This window comes from Salvelinus alpinus, chromosome 15, assembly GCF_045679555.1.
Source record: "Salvelinus alpinus chromosome 15, SLU_Salpinus.1, whole genome shotgun sequence".
Taxonomy (NCBI): Eukaryota; Metazoa; Chordata; class Actinopteri; order Salmoniformes; family Salmonidae; genus Salvelinus; species Salvelinus alpinus.
In genome coordinates this window covers 27,089,650-27,113,774 of record NC_092100.1, presented here as the reverse complement: position 1 = coordinate 27,113,774, position 24,125 = coordinate 27,089,650, and the positions used below count along the sequence as shown (strand labels likewise).

The 24,125-nt window shown below is 43.1% G+C and overlaps 1 protein-coding gene across 1 annotated transcript in view; it reads left to right on the top strand.

Annotated features, from left to right (window-relative positions):
- LOC139539869 (cadherin-13-like) overlaps positions 1 to 24,125 on the top strand; it is a 704,975-nt gene that overhangs the window by 664,548 nt on the left and 16,302 nt on the right. Inside the window, exon 13 of the mRNA XM_071343218.1 lies at positions 15,454 to 15,684. Within this exon, the coding sequence (XP_071199319.1) occupies positions 15,454 to 15,684 (231 nt within the window). The remainder of the gene's footprint in view (positions 1 to 15,453; positions 15,685 to 24,125) is intronic.

The following is a 24,125-nucleotide window of genomic DNA, read 5'->3' as shown; positions in this document are numbered from 1 at the left end:
AGCGGGAACTGTACTTCCTCAGAGGTAGGGAGGCGAGCAGGCCAGAGGTGGATGAACGCAGTGCCCTTGTTTGGGTGTAGGGCCTGATCAGAGCCTGAAGGTACGGAGGTGCCGTTCCCCTCACAGCTCCGTAGGCAAGCACCATGGTGTATGACGTGCATGTATACTTATACGTATCAAGCCCATTTATAGGCAGGCCCTAGAACAGAGCATCGTTTTCAGATTTTCCACTTCCTGATCAGGAAGTTTGCTGCAAAATGAGTTCTGTTTTACTCACAGATATAATTCAAACGGTTTTAGAAACTACAGAGTGTTTTCTATCCAATAGTAATAATAATATGCATATTGTACGAGCAAGAATTGAGTACGAGGCCGTGTAAATTGGGCACGATTTTCCCCCAAAGTGAAAACAGCGCCCTCTGTCCTCAACAGGTTAACACAGGTGTGAGTGTTGACGAGGACAAGGCTGGAGATCACTCTGTCATGCGTTCGAATAACAGACTGGAAGCTTCAAAAGGAGGGTGGTGTTTGGAATCAGGTTCTTCCTCTGTCAAACATGGTTACCAGCAAGGAAACATGTGCAGTCATCATTGCTTTGCACAAAAAGGGCTTCACAGGAAAGGATATTGCTGCCAGTAAGATTGCACCTAAATCAACCATTTATCGGATCATCAAGAATTTCAAGGAGAGCGGTTCAATTGTTGTGAAGAAGGCTTCAGGGCGCCCAAGAAAGTCCAGCAAGCGCCAGGACCGTCTCCTAAAGTTGATTCAGCTGCGGGATCGGGGCACCACCAGTACAGAGCTTGCTCAGGAATGGCAGCAGGCAGGTGTGAGTGCATCTGCACGCACAGTGAGGCGGAAACTTTTGGAAGATGGCCTGGTGTCAAGAAGGGCAGCAAAGAAGCCACTTCCCTCAAGGAAAAACATCAGGGACAGACTGATATTCTGCAAAAGGTACAGGGATTGGACTGCTGAGGACTGGGGTAAAGTCATTTTCTCTGATGAATCCCCTTTCTGATTGTTTGGGGCATCTGGAAAAAAGCTTGTCCGGAGAAGACAAGGTGAGCGCTACCATCAGTCCTGTGTCATGCCAACAGTAAAGCATCCTGAGACCATTCATGTGTGGGGTTGCTTCTCAGCCAAGGGAGTGGGCTCACTCACAATTTTGCCTAAGAACACAGCCATGAATAAAGAATGGTACCAACACATCCTCCGAGAGCAACTTCTCCCAACCATCCAGGAACAGTTTGGTGACGAACAATGCCTTTTCCAGCATGATGGAGCACCAAATATTGACTCTTTACATCAATTTCATGTAAATGTCAATAAAAGCCTTTGACACTGATGAAATGCTTGTAATTATACTTCAGTATTCCATAGTAACATCTGACAAAAAATATGTATATTTGTGTCATTCTCAAAACGTTTGGCCACTACTGTAGATTGCTCTATTATGTGTGTGAATACTTTGGAACAGATTTCCCTAATTTAAAACACAGCTGATTTGCTGGTGTTAATACAGTCTTTTATGTCCAACAATAAAACGTTTTTTCTTTAAGTTGTATTTATTTTTTGCTCAGAAAACTTGTGGTGGGGGCAAATAAATCACGGGCCGCCTGTTGGGGAACCCTTATTAGTTCCAGTTTGAACCCTTCTGGTTCCAGGTAAAACCCTTTTGTGTTCCATGTAGAACCCTTTCAACAAAGGAACCCCTACATTGAACCCTAAAGGGTTCTACCTGAAAACAAAAAGGGTTCTCCTATTGGGACAGCCAAAGGACACTTTTGGAATCTTGTTTTCTAAGAGGGTACAGCTCATTCTCTGCCTGCTGGCTGCATGTGAAGAGGACATATAGTGGCGTAGAAGTGCCCTTTCTGCATGTATTATTATTGTGTAAGTAGTATTGTGTTATGTTCTCTAAACAGATTATTTAATTTCCTCTCAACCCATCATCAAAGCTCTCTCTCATTCTGTGTCCTAATTCTCCTTTTACCTGCTGTGTGTATCCACCTGACTTTCTCCTCTCCCACCTCTCTCTCTCAGGGTCTACCTCTCCATCCTCAAATCTGCCCGTATTGCTCATGACATTCTCCTCCTTCACACCTTTGTTCATTCTTTCCTCCTTCCTCAGCCTCCTCTCTCCTCTCCCTCTCCTTTGCTGCTCTCTCTTCCTCTTTTCTAACACTCTCTACTTCCCCTTTGCATTGCATCTGTGAATTTGTTATCTTGGCAGGTTGTGAGTGTGATGTATTGTGAGATTTTCTGGCGATGCTATTTCTCATCGCTGTTGTGATTGTTTTTATTTAAAAAATCTATTTGTATTTATGATTATTTTTTAGAGGGTAGATCAGCTTTAATATTGCAGATAGATTGTGGCTTCTATCAATGTCTGCATCATTTCCAATCCCCCATCTGCAGTACCAGTCAGAAGTTTGGACACACCTACTCATTCCATTAAAAAAAAAAAACTATTTTCTACATTGTAAAATAATAATGTAGACATCAAAACTATGAAATAACACATATTGAATCATGTAGTAACCAAAAAACAAATACAAATATATGTTATATTTGAGATTCTTCAAAGTATCCACCCTTTGACTTGATGACAGCACTGCACACTCTTGGCATTCTCTCAACCAGCTTCATAAGGTAGTCACCTGGAATGCATTTTCCATTAACAGGTGTGCCTTGTTAAAAGTAAATTTATGGAATTTCTTTCCATCTTAATGCGTTTGAGCGAATCAGTTGTGTTGTGACAAGGTATACAGAAGATAGCCCTATTTGGTAAAAGACCAATTCCATATTGTGGCAAGAACAGCTCAAATATGCAAAGAAAAACAACAGTCCATCATTAATTTAAGACATGAAGGTCAGTCAATCTGGAACATTTCAAGAACTTTGAATGTTTCTTCAAATGCAGTCGCAAAAACTATCAAGCGCTATGATGAAACTGGCTCTCATGAGGACCACCACATGAAAGGAAGACCCACAGTTACCTCTGCTGCAGAGGAGAATTCATTAGAGTTACTAGCCTCAGATTGCAGCCCAATTAAATGCTTCAGAGTTCAAGTAACAGACACATCTCAACATCAACTGTTCAGAGGAGACTGTGTGATCCAGGCCTTCATGGTTAAATTACTTTAAAGAAACCATTACTAAAGGACACCAATAATAAGACGCGACTTGCTTGGGCCAAGAAACACAAGCAATGGACATTAGACAGGTGGAAATCTGTCCTTTGGTCTGATGAGTCCAATTTCAAGATTTTTGGCTCCAACTGCCGTGTCTTTGTGAGACGCAGAGCAGGTGAACAGATGATCTCCGCATGTGTGGTTCCCACCGTGTGTGATGGATGGGGGTGCTTTGCTGGTGACACTGTCTGTGATTTATTTAGAATTCAAAGCACACTTAACCAGCATGGCTACCACAGCATTCTGCAGTGATACACTATCCCATCTGGTTTACGCTTAGTGGGACTATCATTTGTTTTTCAACAGGACAATGACTCAACACACCTCCAGGCTGTTCAAAGGCTATTTGACCAAGAAGGAGAGTGGTGGAGTGCTGCATCAGATGACCTGGCCTCCACAATCACCTGACCTCAACCCAGTTGAGATGGTTTGGGATGAGTTGGACCACAGAGTGAAGGAAAAGCAGTTAACAAGTGCTCAGAATAAGTGGGAATTCCTTCAAGACTGTTGGAAAAGCATTCCATATGAAGCTGGTTGAGAGTGCCAAGAGTGTGTAAAGCTGTCATCAAGGCAAAGGGTGGCTACTTTGAAGAATCTAAAATATATTTTGATTTGTTTAACACTTTTTTCATTACTACAGGATTCCATATGTGTTATTTCATAGTTTTGATGTCTTCACTATTTTTCTACAATGTAGAAAATAGTAAAAAATAAAGAAAAACCCTTGAATGAGTAGGTGTGGCCAAACTTTTGACTGGCACTGTGTATTTAAAATATATATGTTATTTAAAATATATTAATTTATTTTATATATACTGAACAAAAATATGAATGCAAAATGAAACAATTTCTAAGATTTTACTGAGTTACAGTTTATATGAGGAAATGTGTCAATTGAAATGAATTCATTAGGCCCTGACTGGGAATACAGATATCCATCGTTTGAGCCTCAGGATCTCATCACGTGCATTCAAATTGCCATCGATAAAATGCAATTGTGGTCTTTCTCCGTAGCTTCTGCCTGCCAATAATATAACCCCACCGCCACCATGGGGCAGTCGTTTCACAACGTTGACATCAGTAAACTGCTCGCCCACACGACACCTTACAGCTGGTCTGCGGTTGTGAGGCCGGTTTGATGTACTGCGAAATTCAGTGGAGGCGGCTTATGGTAGAGAACTTAACATTCAATCCTCTGGCAACAGCTCTGGTGGACATTCCTGCAGTCAGCATGCCAATTGCACGTTCCCTCAACTTGAGACATCTGTTGCATTGTTTTGTGTGATCAAACTGCACATTTTAGAGTGGCCTTTTATTGTCCCCAGCACAAGGTGTACCTGTGTATTGATCATGCTGTTTAATTAGCTTCTTGATATGCCACACCTGTCAGGTGGATGGATTATCTTGGCAAAGGAGAAATGTTCACTAACAGGGATGTAAAGAAATTTGTGCACAACATTTGAGAAAAATATGTTGTTTTTTTGCGTATGGAACATTTCTTGGAATCTTTTATTCTACCTCATGAAACATGGGACCAACACTTCACATGTTGTCTTTATATTTTTGGCCAGTTTATTTTCCTTCTTTATTATTTCCCCCTAAGCCTACCACCCCTCTCCTAATTGGAGTAAACAAAATAAATATGTGACCGACAGGCTCGATTCGGTCTTATGTAGCAAAATTTGAAATTGTGTTTTTTACATTGGATAAAAGTAGAGACTCAGAGCTCGAAAATGGAATATCAGACACTACAGTTTAGGAACAATGGGAAAGTAATTCTGCTTTGAAAATGTATTAACTTGTAATCTCACTGTTGAGAAAATGGTACCTACTGGAAAGCTCTTCTTTGTCTACACCCTTTTAAGATTTTGCCCCACCCATCTCTCTAAGGATTCACATGTGAGGCTATGTAGTAAAGAACCAAAGCGTTAAAGACTGAAGGCTATACTGCTGGTGTGTTCGTAAATTTAATTTGGAGTGTGCTCTGTGCTTTCGTAAACTCAGAGCGTTGTCAGATTGGCCGTTTGTAAATTCAGAGCGTTTCACTCTCGGGGCGTTCAGAACGCACACTGGACGCTCTTGCCGAAAAGTAGGATTGATCCGAGCGTTCTGACCTAACAACAGCAGTCAAGCACCAAAGCTAACTGGCTAAAGTTGTCTAGTTTGCCAGCTACTTCCAGATACAAATGAGAGAACAGCTCACTTTGACCATTTTACTCGCCCTAGCAGAGCTGGTTAGGCTGTTTTTATGTTATCCAGATCGTTGGTGACTGCAACTTTGCTGCTGGCAACAATTTAATTATGCTTTTTGGCCAACGTTTACTGACACCGGCCATATTCAACAGGTGTTGAGTGTTCATAAATTCATCAGTTATTCTGTGCACTGGCACACTCAGACGAGTGCTCTGAAATCGGAGTAGATAGCCAGAGCGAATTTACCGCTACGTCTATCGACAGTTGTCGGTGTGACATCATAAACAGTCTATTGAAATAGTTACTTGCATAGTGGAGTCTTGTTTAAACATGGAGCTAGCTAGCTAAACAATGAACCACAATCCCAAATCATAACGTTACTACCCTGCATGAATCTGCAGGTAGCTAACCAGGTTGAATGATAGCTACATTGCACACCCATCCAAACTCATCTCTCGACATGTCCAGCCCACTCATTATTTCAGCCAATCATGGTTGCTGTCTTTTTCCATGGCTAAACCAACAAGGCTCGTAATTTAACAATTTTATTTTGATTTACAGATGGCATACACGTTTGTTATTAAGGCACATGATAGTTCCCATGTTCCAGAAGGAATTTCTGCCAAAAAACACATTGATTTAAAAAAAGGTATATATATAACATATATTTTCCCTCTATTATTTTCCCCTTTCCCTAGCATACCTCCCCTAATTGGAGTAAACTAATGGACAACATACGTAGGCTTCCACTTCCACTTCCAGTTTATTCTGTATATCCTACATACATTTCACGGACAGCATATTTTACATTAGTTATCTTTTGTTTGTTTTTAGTCCCAGCCTTCAGCTACCCTCAACATCTCCCAAGACCATCCAGTTTAGATTTTTAGCTGCCATATATTTTTCCACTGTGCTGTGATGGCAGGACACAATGCAATTAGTCCGGGTAGCCAATGTGCCGGGGCACTGGTTAGTCGGGCTAACTGAAGTAATATGCACATGCATGTATAGTTAAAGTAACTATTCATAGATGATAAACAGAGAGTAGCAGCAGCGTAAAAGAAGGGTGGCTGGGGTCTTTGATAATTTTTAGGACCTTCCTCTGACACCGCCTTGTGTAGAGGTCATAGATGGAAGGCAGCTTAGCCCCAGTGATGTAATGGGTCGTACGCACTACCCTCTGTAGTGCCTTGTGGTCGGAGGCCGAGCAGTTGCCGTACCAGGCAGTGATGCAACAAGTCAAGATGCTCTCGATGTTGCAGCTGTATAACTTTTTGAGGATCTGAGGACCCATGCCAAATATTTTCAGTCTCCTGAAAATGTTGTTGCTGAAAAGGTTTTGTTGTGCCCTCTTCACTACTGTCTTGGTGTGTTTGGACCATGATAGTTTGTTGGTGATGTGGACACCAAGGAACTTGAAGCTCTCACCCTGCTCCACTACAGCCCCGTTGATGAGAATGGGGGCATGCTCAGTCCTCCTTTTCCTGTAGTCCACAATCATCTCCTTTCTCTTGATTACGTTGAAGGATAGGTTGTTATCCTGGCACCACCCGGCCAGGTCTCTGACCTGCTCCCTGTAGGCTGTCTCGTCATTGTTGCCTACCACTGTTGTGTCGTCTGCAAACTTATTGATGGTGTTGGAGTCGTGCCTGGTCATGCAGTCGTGGGTGAACAGGGAGTACAGGAGGGGACTGTACGCACCCCTGAGGGGCTCCAGTGTTGAGGATCAGCGTGGTAGATGTGTTGCTACCTACCCTCACCACCTGGGGGCCGCCCGTCAGGAAGTCCAGGATCATTGAAGGTCCCCAAGAACACAGTGGCCATCGTTCTTAAATGGAAAAAGTTTGGAACCACCAAGACTCTTCCTGGAGCTGGCCGCGCAGCCAAACTGAGCAATTGGGGGTGAAGGGCCTTGGTCAGGGAGGTGACCAAGAACCCAGTGGCCACTCTGACAGAGCTCCAGCAATCCTCTGTGGAGATAGGAGAACCTTCTAGAAGGATAACCATCTCTGCAGCACTCCACCAATCAGGGCTTTATGGTAGAGTGGCCAGACAGAAGCAACTGGTCTGATGAAATCATGTTTGAACTCTTTGGCCTGAATGCCAAGCATCACGTCTGGAGGAAACCTGGTACTATCCCTACGGTGAAGCATCCTGGTAGCAGCATCATGCTGTGGGGATATTTTTCAGTGTCAGGGACTGGGAGACTAGTCAGGATCGAAGCAAAGATGAACGGAGTAAAGTACAGAGAGGTACTTGATGAAGTGCTGAGGACCTCAAACTGAGGCGAAGGTTCACCTTCCAACAGGACAACGACCCTAACCACACAGCCAAGACAACGCAGGAGAGGCTTCGGGACAAGTCTCTGAATGTCCTTGTGTGGCCCAGCCAGAACCCAAACTTGAACCCGATTGAACATCTCTAGAGAGACCTGAAAATAGCTGTGGAGCGACGTTCCCCATCCAACCTGACAGAGCTTGAGAGGATCTGCAGAGAGGAATGGGAGAAACTCCCCAAATACAGGTGTGCCAAGCTTGTAGCGTCATACCCAAGAAGACTTGAGGCTGTAATCACTGCCAAAGGTGCTTCAGCAAAGTACTGAGTAAAGTTTCTGAATATTAATGTAAATGTAATATTTCAGAAAAACTTTTTGCTTTGTCATTATGGGGTATTGTGTGTAGATTGATGAGAATAAAAACAACATATTTTCCGAATGCACAGTATGGGTAATACCAAAACAAGTGATCTAATGATTCTATCTCTTTGCAGCAAAACCTGCAGTGCTGGGATGGTTGTATCCCCCATATATATAACATTATATTGCTTGCAAGAATGTTGTATAATAATTTTAATTGAGAAAAACTAAGTTTTGAATCTGGCGTCGTTTTGTGTATCAGTTCATAAACCATGTGCCATGGAATCAGTACATTGAATGTCTCGTCCCAACTATTTTGCAACCTGTATGGTGCAGCTGTCACCTTTTTGGACCTGAAATGAAACTGGTATACTTTTTTACTCATCACCCTTTTCTTTAGCCAATTTTGGATTTTAATGCAGGGCCGACAGACAAGTTCCTTACGTTCTCCCCTTTCCACTTGGCTACTTGGCTGTTCCATTTTTGTGGTAATGCTGCAATCAGTTGGTTGTAATCTTTAATAGAGCAGACATTTCCAAATATTTCTGTTAATTAACTGCATGTGTGACATAACTCCACCAGTCCTAATTTCTCACATAATTTACAAAGATTATGTTTTTTATTTTATCCAGAAAAGTAAAAAATTTTTATCAATTAGTATATTTGAGTTTAACCATAATATTTGTTCTGTCTTTTCTGGTGGATTAAACTAGAATTGCAACCAGATTTCTATTGCTTGTTTTAAAAATAGCAATATTCTGGAGATTATGTGTAGGCAGGAACACATATAAATAGGCCAACTGGAATATGACAGAGTTGACCAGGGTGACTTTTCCACAAATAGACAGGTGTTGTCCCTTCCATGGTAGCAAAATCTTATCTAATTTTACTAACTTTCTTTTAAAATATATGGTAGTGAGATAACACATTTTTTCAGGATATGAATACCGAGTATGTCCACTTCACCGTCGGACATTTTTTTTGGTAAACTACACGGTAATGTAAAAGTTGTATCTTTTTTAGGTCCAACTCATAATATGGTGCACTTAATTTGGTTGTAATCCAGAGAGGTTAGAACTATTATCTAGATCCTCTATGAGGCTGTGCAGGGATCCAAATTGCGGATTTAAAAGAAAACATTAACTGTCAGCGTACAATGACACCTTTGTTTTTAAACCCCCTTAATTTATACCCCCTTAATATTATTGTTGGATCGGATTTTAATAGCTAATTTTTCGATAGCAATAATAAATAAATATGCTGATAAAAGACAGCCTTGTTTTACTCCCCTTGACAGTTTAATACTTTCTGAGAAGTAGCCATTATTTACTATTTTACACCTGGGGTTAATATACATAACTTTAACCCAATGTATGAGATTGTCCAAAGTTAAAATAGTCCAAGCATTCATATATAAATTACAGTCGTACTTTATCAAAGGCCTTTTTAAAGTCTATGAGTACCAGGTCTGGTTTCCCAGATTTTTCATAGTGTTCTATTGTTTCCGGTACTTGTCTTATATTATCTTGAATGTATCGTCCATGTAAAAAACCTGTCTGATTAGGATGAATAATATCCATCAGCTGCTTTAGTAGCTGAGAAAATAATCACAATAATAATAACAATAATAAGCATTTCCAGCCAAGAGCATCCTCCCTCCCTGTTGCTGGTATTCCTACACTTAATGGGTGTTCTAATGAGAAAAGAAGCAGCAGCCAGCCAGGTAAGACTTCTACGAGTTTTGAATGGCCGCATTCTCAGCTTTTAGTGGAATGTGAGTAGGCCCTTTCATCTAGAGAAAGCCTATGTGTTTGGAGAGATTATAAAGAGTACAGCCTTTTCTAAAAAAAAACATTTTTCTCTTAATAAATATTCCACAACAGTAACCTTCTCTTACAAGAAATAAAGAGCATTTGACTGACCACAGGATTCTTCTATTTCATTGTAGCCCATGTGATGTTGTTTTTATTCTGTACTGCTGTACAAAGCCTGTTCCCCAGATGAAAAGAGGAGCAGAAATAGATTTTGCCCATCACGCTGTGTGCCAGGGAGAAGCTCCGCTCGCTCCATTTCAAACTGCTGCCGGTCACAACACAAACCTGTCCCTCATTTCCTTCCCAGAGAGCAGAGAGAGAGAAAAACAGGAAAGTGTGTTGGCCTCCAGACAGCGTCTTGCGAAGAGAAGGAAGAAGGGAGCGTCTCTCCTCACAGCCTGCAGCCTCCCAGCCTGCCAGCCCCACAAGTCAATCAGTCCACCTCTCATCTCTGGGCTGCTACAGGAGAATAGCAGAGCTGCAAGCCCAGGGGCCCACAGACAGGGCTCTGACAATAGACCAGATAACTGAACTGACTGGGTTCACTCATTGGACCTGAGGAGGGATCTAGACATGCAGCCTGACGCATACCAGAATGGAATATTCATAATAAGCCTGCTCTCTCTCTAAACACGCAATGTCAATGGTTACAAAGATTAATTTAAACTCTGTGAATTTATACTGCCAACAATATTGTGTAGCCTATATGGAGGGGAAGGGTAATATATTGTTACTCTGTTGTAACATTAATTTGTTTAATGTAATGTTGAACTCTGACCAAATTGCCTATGAATGCAAGATACCTGTAAACTCGAATGCAAACATACAATGGATAATAATTTAATGTCACAACACACATATTAGTTTAATTTAATCTCCGTGACAAAGCAGAGTGAAGTAGAGGACATTATTTTTGTTTGTTGCTGAGACAGGTTGATTATGAGGATATGATGATGATGAGAAGGAAGGAGGGAGACAGTGAGTGATTAGGTGAAGGAATATTCATTTTGGAAGCCAACAGAAAACAATTGGCTTCATTAAACTCTAGCCAAGCACGCTGTCTGCTTGTCTCACTATAAATGACCATTATCTGCATATTTCCTGTGACATCTGTCTTCGCTGATAGTCTCTTTAGTGTTGTGTTAAAAAAAAATTACAGGGCCTTGTCCCAAACTATCTCCATCTTCATCAAAACTCCAGCTTCTAATTGCACTCTTTAGATCAAACTTAAGAGGTTTCTACAGCAACAAACCATTTTTGATACTGAAACTTAACTCTCGGAGGTCCTAAACCCTGTGAGTTGAACCTCACCCAAAATATTTTCGCTGACGAACAGTCTGAGGATGCAGACAGAAGAAGTGACAATTTGTCCTTGTCCTTCTATAAACACATTAACAATGAGAAAAAAATATTTCCCTTTGGGATCGCACTTTTTTAAATTAATTCCCCAAATTTTTCCATCTGTTTCTTTAGTTCAGATTGAACAGCTGTTGTGTCTGATTGTGTCTCATCTCCTCCTAAACCACCAGTTGGTGGCGCTATAGAGGTAATTGGCACCAGTGGCATCACAGGAGACAATTTTTGTCTCATGCAAATACATGTTAGATTTTAATTATGCAGACAAACAATGAGAAATATTGTGATTATTATATCTGTGTAATCACATATTATTGCCCTATTATGTGGTCTGAACATAGTAAAAAGTGGATATTTTATCAGGGAAAATTAGAAACAGGAAGTCCTGCCTCTTGCGCAGTCAGCATATATACACTACAAAAGTATTTTGACACCCCTTCAAATTAGTGGATTCAGCTATTTCAGCCACACCCATTGCTGACCGGTGTATACAATTTAACACACAGCCATGCAATCTCCATAGACAAACACTGACAGTAGAATGGCCTTACTGAAGGGCTCAGTGACTTTCAACGTGGCACCTTCATAGGATACCACTTTTCCAACAAGTCAGTTCATCACATTTCTGCCCTACTAGAGCTGCCCCGGTCAACTGTAAGTGCTGTTATTGTGAAATGGAAACAAGGAGCAACAACGGCTCAGCCGCAAAGTCGTAGGCCACAGAAGCTCACAGAATGAGACCGCTGAGACCACTGAGTGCTGAAGAGGGTAGCGCGTAAAAATCCTCTGTCCTTGGTTGAACACTCACTCCCGAGTTCCAAACTGCCTCTGGAAGCAACATCAGCATAGTAACTGTTTATCGGGAGCTTCATGAAATGGGTTTCCATGGCTGAGCAGCCGCACACAAGCCAGGAGAACGCTACCTGCCCGAATGTATAGTGCCAATTGTAAAGTTTGGTGGAGGACGAATTATGGTCTGGGGTTGTTTTTCATGGTTCAGGCTAGGCCCCTTAGAATCAGTGAAGTGAAATTGTAACGCTACAGCATACAATTACATTCTAGACAATGCTTCCAACTTTGTGGCAACAGTTTGGGGATGGCCCTTTCCTGTTTCAGCATGACAATGCCCCCATGCACAAAGCGAGGTCCATACATAAATATTTTGTTGAGATCGGTGTGGAAGAACTTGACTGGCCTGCACAGAGTCCTGACCTCAACTCCATCGAACACCTTTGGGATGAAATGGAACGCAGACTTCGAGCCAGGCCTAATCACCCAACATCAGTGCTCGACCTCACTAATGCTCTTGTGGATGAATGGATGCGAGTTCCCACAGCAATGTTCCAACGTCTAGTGGAAAGCCTTCCCAGAAGAGTGGAAGCTGTTATAGCAGCAAAGGGGGGATCAACTCAATATTAACTTCTTATGGCTGCAGGGGCAGTATTGAGTAGCTTGGATGAAAGGTGCACAGAGGTGCCCAGAGTAAACGGACTGCACCTCAGTCATAGTTGCTAATATATGCATATTATTATTAGTATTGGATAGAAAACACTCTGAAGTTTCTAAAACTGTTTGAATTATGTATGTGAGTATAACAGAACTCATATGGCAGGCAAAAACCTGAGAAACAATCCAAACAGAAAGTGGAAATTCTGAGGCTGGTCGATTTTCAACCAAGATCCCATTGAAATCACAGCGAGATATGAACGAGTTTGCACTACCTACGGCTTCCATTAGATGTCAACAGTCTGTAGAACTTTGTCTGATGACTCTACTGTGAAGGGGGGCCGAATGAGAGGAGAATTAGTCACGTCTGCCATGAGGTGACCATTCTTTGACCATGCGCGTTCACATGAGAGGGAGCTCCGTTCCATTGCTCATCTGAAGTCAATGTAATTCTCCGGTTGGAATGTTATTCAAGATTTATGTTAACAATATTCTAAAGATTGATTCAATACATCGTTTGACATGTTTCTACTGACTGTTACGGAACTTTTGGACATTTCGTCAGGTTTTAGTGAACGCGCTTCGTGACTTTGGAATTGTTTACCAAACGCGCAAACAAAAGTAGCTAATTGGACATAAATAACGGACATTATCGAACAAATCAAGACTTTATTGTGGACCTGGGATTCCTGGGAGTGCATTCTGATGAAGATCATCAAAGGTAAGGGAATATTTATCATGTAATTTCTGGTTTCTGTTGACTCCAACATGGAGGCTAATTTGACTATTGTTCTGAGCGCCGTCTCAGATTATTGCATGGTTTGCTTTTTCCGTAAAGTTTTTTTGAAATCTGACACAGCGGTTGCATTAAGGAGAGGTATATCTATAATTCCATGTGTATAACTTGTATTATCATCTACATTTATGATGAGTTTTTCTGTTGAATCGATGTGGCTATGCAAAATCACTGGATGTTTTTGGAACTAGTGAACGTAACACACCAATGTAAACTCCGATTTTTTGATATAAATATGAACTTCATCAAACAAAACATACATTTATTGTGTAACATGAAGTCCTATGAGTGTCATCTGATGAAGATCATCAAAGGTTAGTGATTAATTTTATCTCTATTTGTGCTTTTTGTGACTCCTATCTTTGTCTGGAAAAATGACTGTGTTTGTCTGTGATTTGGCGGTGACCTAACATAATCGTTTGTGGTGCTTTTGCTGAAAATCCTATTTGAAATCGGACACTTTGGTGGGATTAACAACAAGATTACCTTTAAAATGATATAAAACACATGTATGTTTGAGGAATTTTAATTATGAGATTTCTGTTGTTTGAATTTGGCAACCTGCACTTTCACTGGCTGTTGTCATATCATCCCGTTAGCGGGATTGCAGCCATAAGAAGTTTTAATGCCCATGATTTTGGAATGAAATGTTCGACGAGTAGGTGTACTGTACACATACTTTTGGTCATGTAGTGTATATTTATAAATATTCATAAACTATGGTATTAGACTAAACTTCACTTGCATCATCGTCGTGGTATTGAGAGATTAACATGAAAATGCTTTGTTATCCAACTGATATTGTGTCCATTCTGTCATCCTGTGAACCCTTTTAATTGCCGCTCGCAGCAATTATTTTTGTGTATGTTTCCAAGAAACAATGGTTGGTTCAACTAACCCTTTGTCTCACCTAACCCCACTCTGCCCTACGGGTCAGTGTGTCTGAGAAGTTTATCTCCAGTCTAGATAAACCTATATCTGCTGGGATTTTTATAGTAAAAACTTTATAGGTATAATTTTAGGTGGGGTTTACAGTGCTTCGTAAGGTTTATCCTGTCTCTGTTTAGTCTTTCTCCAGAAAATGCCACCGCTCAAAGCACCACCTGACTAATAACACGGCCATGAAAATGAAATAGGCTCTCGTTTGAAACAGTTTGACATCAATGACACACGCATCATGACATGAACGCCTCCTATTCACTCAAACCTTTCCAGGTACCTGGAAAGCTGATAGCGGTAAGATGATTCTCTAATTGTGATCTTGTCATATGTGGGTAATTGCCAGTGACTTCCAGAGTTGTTTTGCATGCAGCCACTTTTCAAATCACCTCTAAGCTCTATGCAACAGAAAGACTGTGTCCCAAATGGTACCCTATTTCCTAGTTTACTACTTTTGGCCAAAAGTTGTGCACTAGGGAATAAAGGTACCATTTTGGATATAGACTTTCTGTTGCATAGAGATTAGAGGAATAGGTGCCATTTGGGACTTAGACAAACTCATACAGCACACCATGTCTGATGCTGCAGTGCCATCTCGCTGCATCATTCAGTTAAGAGTAATCTCATCTAAACAACAAAGACCTGCTCTCGGTGCCAAGCCTGGTCTCTCTCAACCACTTTTTCCCCCTTTTATTTAACTAGGAAAGTCAGTTAAGAACAAATTCTTATTTACAATGACGGCCAAACCCTTTGGTCTGGAAATTAAACGCAGTTTGTTTTGTACAGTTCTTTATAAAGTTAAATGAAGCTCAGAGTCAAAGGAAAGAGATAAGTTAACCACAGAGCTAGTATCTGAGAAAGTTGGAACCGCCTGACTGGATTCAAGTGGAAAGAAACTGATACTTGGAAATAGTTGCAGGGGGATAGACTTGGCAAACCTGAAATAAAAATGTCCCAAAACACCAGAGAAATGTTTAGAGTTACAGTACACTAGGCTTTCAGAACAATGCCGTGTTTGTAACAGAGATAGCTGTGTTGTTGATGTTTTACTAACAGGTGTAATTTGTGTCCTTCTCACAGGTAGCCCACCAGCCACTGGTACTGGCACTCTGGTCATCCACCTGGAGGACTACAATGACAATGCTCCCTACGTTCACCCATCTGTGGTACGGGTGTGTGAAGACGCCAAGGACAGTGTGGTGATAGTGGGGGGACGGGACAGGGACATCCACCCCAACACTGGGCCCTTCAAGATCGAGCTGGGGAAACAGCCAGGGCTGGAGAAGACGTGGAAGGTCTCCAGGGTCAACAGTGAGTTCAGACTGTTACTTACAGAACATTACACTCCCTGGGCTGCTATCTAAAGAACAGTCCACTCACTAGGCTGCAACCTACAGAACAGTACACTCACTAGGCTGCTATCTACAGAACAGTACACTCACTAGGCCGCTACCTACAGAACAGTCCACTCACTACGCTGCTATCTACTGAACAGTACACTCACTACGCTGCTATCTACAGAACAGTACACTCACTAGGCTGCTATCTACAGAACAGTACACTCACTAGGCTGCTATCTACAGAACAGTCCACTCACTACGCTGCTATCTACTGAACAGTACACTCACTACGCTGGTATCTACTGAACAGTACACTCACTAGGCTGCTATCTACTGAACAGTACACTCACTAGGCTGCTACCTACAGAACAGTACACTCACTAGGCTGCTATCTACAGAACAGTACACTCACTAGGCTGCTATCTACTGAACAGTACACTCACTAGCATGCTATCTACAGAACAGTCCACTCACTAGGCTGCAACCTACAGAACAGTACACTCACTAGGCTGCTATCTACAGAACAGTACACTCACTAGGCTGCTATCTACAGAACAGTACACTCACTAGGCTGCTATCTACAGAACAGTACACTCACTAGGCTGCTATCTACAGAACAGTACACTCACTAGGCTGCTACCTACAGAACAGTCCACTCACTACGCTGCTATCTACAGAACAGTACACTCACTAGGCTGCTATATACAGAACATTACACTCACTAGGCTGCTATCTACAGAACATTACACTCACTAGGCTGCTACCTACAGAACAGTCCACTCACTAGCCTGCTATCTACAGAACAGTCCACTCACTAGGCTGCTACCTACAGAACAATCCACTCACTAGGCTGCTATCTACTGAACAGTCCACTCACTAGGCTGCTATCTACTGAACAGTACACTCACTAGGCTGCTATCTACTGAACAGTCCACTCACTAGGCTGCTATCTACTGAACAGTACACTCACTAGGCTGCTATCTACAGAACAGTCCACTCACTAGCCTGCTATCTACAGAACAGTCCACTCACTAGGCTGCTACCTACAGAACAGTGCACTCACTAACCTGCTATCTACAGAACAGTCCACTCACTAGGCTGCTACCTACAGAACAGTCCACTCACTAAGCTGCTACCTACAGAACAATACACTCACTAGCCTGCTATCTACAGAACAGTACACTCACTAGGCTGCTATCTACAGAACAGTACACTCACTAGGCTGCTATCTACAGAACAGTCCACTCACTAGGCTGCTATCTACAGAACAGTCCACTCACTAGGCTGCTACCTACAGAACATTCCACTCACTAGCCTGCTATCTACAGAACAGTCCACTCACTAGGCTGCTATCTACAGAACAGTACACTCACTAGGCTGCTACCTACAGAACAGTCCACTCACTAGCCTGCTATCTACAGAACAGTCCACTCACTAGCCTGCTATCTACAGAACAGTCCACTCACTAGGCTGCTATCTACAGAACAGTACACTCACTAGGCTGCTACCTACAGAACAGTCCACTCACTAGGCTGCTATCTACAGAACAGTACACTCACTAGGCTGCTACCTACAGAACAGTCCACTCACTAGCCTGCTATCTACAGAACAGTCCACTCACTAGGCTGCTACCTACTGAACAGTACACTCACTAGGCTGCTATCTACAGAACAGTACACTCACTAGGCTGCTATCTACTGAACAGTACACTCACTAGCCTGCTATCTACAGAACAGTCCACTCACTAGGCTGCAACCTACAGAACAGTACACTCACTAGGCTGCTATCTACAGAACAGTACACTCACTAGGCCGCTACCTACAGAACAGTCCACTCACTACGCTGCTATCTACTGAACAGTACACTCACTACGCTGCTATCTACAGAACAGTACACTCACTAGGCTGCTATCTACAGAACAGTACACTCACTAGGCTGCTATCTACAGAACAGTCCACTCACTACGCTGCTATCTACTGAACAGTACACTCACTACGCTGCTATCTACTGAACAGTACACTCACTAGGCTGCTATCTACAGAACAGTACACTCACTAGGCTGCTATCTAGAGAACAGTACACTCACTAGGCTGCTATCTACTGAACAGTCCACTCACTAGGCTGCTATCTACTGAACAGTCCACTCACTAGGCTGCTATCTACTGAACAGTACACTCACTAGGCTGCTATCTACAGAACAGTACACTCACTAGGCTGCTATCTACTGAACTGTACACTCACTAGCCTGCTATCTACAGAACAGTCCACTCACTAGGCTGCAACCTACAGAACAGTACACTCACTAGGCTGCTATCTACAGAACAGTACACTCACTAGGCCGCTACCTACAGAACAGTCCACTCACTACGCTGCTATCTACTGAACAGTACACTCACTACGCTGCTATCTACAGAACAGTACACTCACTAGGCTGCTATCTACAGAACAGTACACTCACTAGGCTGCTATCTACAGAACAGTACACTCACTAGGCTGCTATCTACAGAACAGTACACTCACTAGGCTGCTATATACAGAACATTACACTCACTAGGCTGCTATCTACAGAACAGTCCACTCACTAGGCTGCTACCTACAGAACAGTCCACTCACTAGCCTGCTATCTACAGAACAGTCCACTCACTAGGCTGCTACCTAAAGAACAGTACACTCACTAGCCTGCTATCTACAGAACAGTCCACTCACTAGGCTGCTACCTACAGAACAGTACACTCACTAGCCTGCTATCTACAGAACAGTCCACTCACTAGGCTGCTATCTACAGAACAGTACACTCACTAGGCTGCTACCTACAGAACAGTCCACTCACTAGCCTGCTATCTACAGAACAGTCCACTCACTAGGCTGCTATCTACAGAACAGTACACTCACTAGGCTGCTATCTACAGAACAGTACACTCACTAGGCTGCTATCTACTGAACAGTCCACTCACTAGGCTGCTATCTACTGAACAGTCCACTCACTAGGCTGCTATCTACTGAACAGTACACTCACTAGGGTGCTATCTACAGAACAGTACACTCACTAGGATGCTATCTACTGAACAGTAAACTCACTAGCCTGCTATCTACAGAACAGTCCACTCACTAGGCTGCTACCTAAAGAACAGTACACTCACTAGCCTGCTATCTACAGAACAGTCCACTCACTAGGCTGCTACCTACAGAACAGTACACTCACTAGCCTGCTATCTACAGAACAGTCCACTCACTAGGCTGCTATCTACAGAACAGTACACTCACTAGGCTGCTATCTACAGAACAGTCCACTCACTAGGCTGCTACCTAAAGAACAGTACCCCCACTAGCCTGCTATCTACAGAACAGTCCACTCACTAGGCTGCTACCTTCAGAACAGTACACTCACTAGCCTGCTATCTACAGAACAGTCCACTCACTAGGCTGCTATCTACAGAACAGTACACTCACTAGGCTGCTACCTACAGAACAGTCCACTCACTAGCCTGCTATCTACAGAACAGTCCACTCACTAGGCTGCTATCTACAGAACAGTACACTCACTAGGCTGCTATCTACAGAACAGTACACTCACTAGGCTGCTATCTACTGAACAGTCCACTCACTAGGCTGCTATCTACTGAACAGTCCACTCACTAGGCTGCTATCTACTGAACAGTACACTCACTAGGGTGCTATCTACAGAACAGTACACTCACTAGGATGCTATCTACTGAACAGTAAACTCACTAGCCTGCTATCTACAGAACAGTCCACTCACTAGGCTGCAACCTACAGAACAGTACACTCACTAGGCTGCTATCTACAGAACAGTCCACTCACTACGCTGCTATCTACTGAACAGTACACTCACTACGCTGCTATCTACAGAACAGTACACTCACTAGGCTGCTATCTACAGAACAGTACACTCACTAGGCTGCTATCTACAGAACAGTCCACTCACTACGCTGCTATCTACTGAACAGTACACTCACTAGGCTGCTATCTACAGAACAGTACACTCACTAGGCTGCTATCTACTGAACAGTACACTCACTAGGCTGCTACCTACAGAACAGTACACTCACTAGGCTGCTATCTACAGAACAGTACACTCACTAGGCTGCTATCTACTGAACAGTACACTCACTAGCATGCTATCTACAGAACAGTCCACTCACTAGGCTGCAACCTACAGAACAGTACACTCACTAGGCTGCTATCTACAGAACAGTACACTCACTAGGCTGCTATCTACAGAACAGTCTTCTCACTAGGCTGCTACCTACAGAACAGTCCACTCACTAAGCTGCTATCTACAGAACAGTACACTCACTAGGCTGCTCTCTACAGAACAGTACACTAACTAGGCTGCTATCTACAGAACACTACACTCACTAGGCTGCTATTTACTTAACAGTCCACTCGCTAGGCTGCTATCTACTGAGCAGTACACTCACTAGGCTGCTATCTACTGAACAGTACACTCACTAGTCTGCTATCTACTTAACAGGACACTTACTAGGCTGCTACCTACAGAACTATACACTCACTAGCCTGCTATCTACAGAACAGTCCACTCACTAGCCTGCTATCTGCAGAACAGTATCCTCACTAGGCTGCTACCTACAGAACAGTACACTCACTAGGCTGCTATCTACAAAACTATACACTCACGAGGCTTCTAACTACAGAACAGTACACTCACTAGGCTGCTACCTACAGAACAGTACACTCACTAGGCTGCTATCTACAGAACAGTACACTCACTAGGCTGCTATCTACAGAACAGTCCACTCACTAGGCTGCTACCTACAGAACAGTCCACTCACTAGGCTGCTCTCTACAGAACATTACACTCACTAGCCTGCTATCTACAGAACAGTACACTCACTAGGCAGCTATCTACAGAACAGTACACTCACTAGGCTGCTATCTACAGAACAGTCCACTCACTAGGCTGCTATCTACAGAACAGTCCACTCACTAGGCTGCTCTCTACAGAACATTACACTCACTAGCCTGCTATCTACAGAACAGTACACTCACTAGGCTGCTATCTACAGAACACTACACTCACTAGGCTGCTATCTACAGAACAGTCCACTCACTAGGCTGCTATCTACAGAACAGTACGCTCACTAGGCTGCTCTCTACAGAACATTACACTCACTAGGCTGCTATCTACAGAACAGTACACTCACTAGGCTACTACCTACAGAACAGTACGCTCACTAGGCTGCTATCTACTTAACAGTACACTCACTAAGCTGCAACCTACAGAACAGTCCACTCACTAGGCTGCTATCTACAGAACAGTACACTCATTAGGCTGCTATCTACAGAACAGTCCACTCACTAGGCTGCTATCTACAGAACAGTCCACTCACTAGGCTGCTATCTACAGAACACTACACTCACTAGGCTGCTATCTACAGAACAGTCCACTCACTAGGCTGCTATCTACAGAACAGTCCACTCACTAGGCTGCAACCTACAGAACAGTACACTCACTAGGCTGCTATCTACAGAACAGTACACTCACTAGGCTGCTATCTACAGAACAGTACACTCACTAGGCTGCTATCTACAGAACAGTACACTCACTAGGCTGCTATCTACAGAACAGTACACTCACTAGGCTGCTATCTACAGAACAGTACACTCACTAGGCTGCTATCTACAGAACAGTACACTCACTAGGCTGCTATCTACAGAACAGTACACTCACTAGGCTGCTATCTACAGAATAGTACACTCACTAGGCTGCTACCTACAGAACAGTCCACTCACTACGCTGCTATCTACAGAACAGTACACTCACTAGGCTGCTATATACAGAACATTACACTCACTAGGCTGCTATCTACAGAACAGTACTCTCATTAGGCTGCTATCTACAGAACAGTACACTCACTAGGCTGCTATCTACAGAACAGTACACTCACTAGGCTTCTATATACAGAACATTACACTCACTAGGCTGCTATCTACTTAACAGTACACTCACTAAGCTGCAACCTACAGAACAGTCCACTCACTAGGCTGCTATCTACAGAACAGTCTTCTCACTAGGCTGCTACCTACAGAACAGTCCACTCACTAAGCTGCTATCTACTGAACAGTACACTCACTAGGCTGCTCTCTACAGAACAGTACACTAACTAGGCTGCTATCTACAGAACACTACACTCACTAGGCTGCTATTTACTTAACAGTCCACTCGCTAGGCTGCTATCTACTGAGCAGTACACTCACTAGGCTGCTATCTACTGAACAGTACACTCACTAGTCTGCTATCTACTTAACAGGACACTTACTAGGCTGCTACCTACAGAACTATACACTCACTAGCCTGCTATCTACAGAACAGTCCACTCACTAGCCTGCTATCTACAGAACAGTATCCTCACTAGGCTGCTACCTACAGAACAGTACACTCACTAGGCTGCTATCTACAAAACTATACACTCACGAGGCTTCTAACTACAGAACAGTACACTCACTAGGCTGCTACCTACAGAACAGTACACTCACTAGGCTGCTATCTACAGAACAGTACACTCACTAGGCTGCTATCTACAGAACAGTCCACTCACTAGGCTGCTACCTACAGAACAGTCCACTCACTAGGCTGCTCTCTACAGAACATTACACTCACTAGCCTGCTATCTACAGAACAGTACACTCACTAGGCAGCTATCTACAGAACAGTACACTCACTAGGCTGCTATCTACAGAACAGTCCACTCACTAGGCTGCTATCTACAGAACAGTCCACTCACTAGGCTGCTCTCTACAGAACATTACACTCACTAGCCTGCTATCTACAGAACAGTACACTCACTAGGCTGCTATCTACAGAACACTACACTCACTAGGCTGCTATCTACAGAACAGTCCACTCACTAGGCTGCTATCTACAGAACAGTCCACTCACTAGGCTGCTATCTACAGAACAGTACGCTCACTAGGCTGCTCTCTACAGAACATTACACTCACTAGGCTGCTATCTACAGAACAGTACACTCACTAGGCTACTACCTACAGAACAGTACGCTCACTAGGCTGCTATCTACTTAACAGTACACTCACTAAGCTGCAACCTACAGAACAGTCCACTCACTAGGCTGCTATCTACAGAACAGTACACTCATTAGGCTGCTATCTACAGAACAGTCCACTCACTAGGCTGCTATCTACAGAACAGTCCACTCACTAGGCTGCTATCTACAGAACACTACACTCACTAGGCTGCTATCTACAGAACAGTCCACTCACTAGGCTGCTATCTACAGAACAGTCCACTCACTAGGCTGCAACCTACAGAACAGTACACTCACTAGGCTGCTATCTACAGAACAGTACACTCACTAGGCTGCTATCTACAGAACAGTACACTCACTAGGCTGCTATCTACAGAACAGTACACTCACTAGGCTGCTATCTACAGAACAGTACACTCACTAGGCTGCTACCTACAGAACAGTCCACTCACTACGCTGCTATCTACAGAACAGCACACTCACTAGGCTGCTATATACAGAACATTACACTCACTAGTCTGCTATCTACAGAACAGTACTCTCATTAGGCTGCTATCTACAGAACAGTACACTCACTAGGCTGCTATCTACAGAACAGTACACTCACTAAGCTGCTATATACAGAACATTACACTCACTAGGCTGCTATCTACTTAACAGTACACTCACTAAGCTGCAACCTACAGAACAGTCCACTCACTAGGCTGCTATCTACAGAACAGTCCACTCACTAGGCTGCTACCTACAGAACAGTCCACTCACTAAGCTGCTATCTACAGAACAGTACACTCACTAGTCTGCTATCTACTTAACAGTACACTCACTAGGCTGCTATCTACAGAACACTACACTCACTAGGCTGCTATCTACAGAACACTACACTCACTAGGCTGCTATCTACTGAACAGTACACTCACTAGGCTGCTATCTACAGAACAGTCCACTCACTAGGCTGCTACCTACAGAACAGTCCACTCACTAGGCTGCTCTCTACAGAACATTACACTCACTAGCCTGCTATCTACAGAACAGTACACTCACTAGGCAGCTATCTACAGAACAGTACACTCACTAGGCTGCAACCTAAAGAACAGTCCACTCACTAGGCTGCTATCTACAGAACAGTCCACTCACTAGGCTGCTCTCTACAGAACATTACACTCACTAGCCTGCTATCTACAGAACAGTACACTCACTAGGCTGCTATCTACAGAACACTACACTCACTAGGCTGCTATCTACAGAACAGTCCACTCACTAGGCTGCTATCTACAGAACAGTCCACTCACTAGGCTGCAACCTACAGAACAGTACACTCACTAGGCTGCTATCTACAGAACAGTACACTCACTAGGCTGCTATCTACAGAACAGTACACTCACTA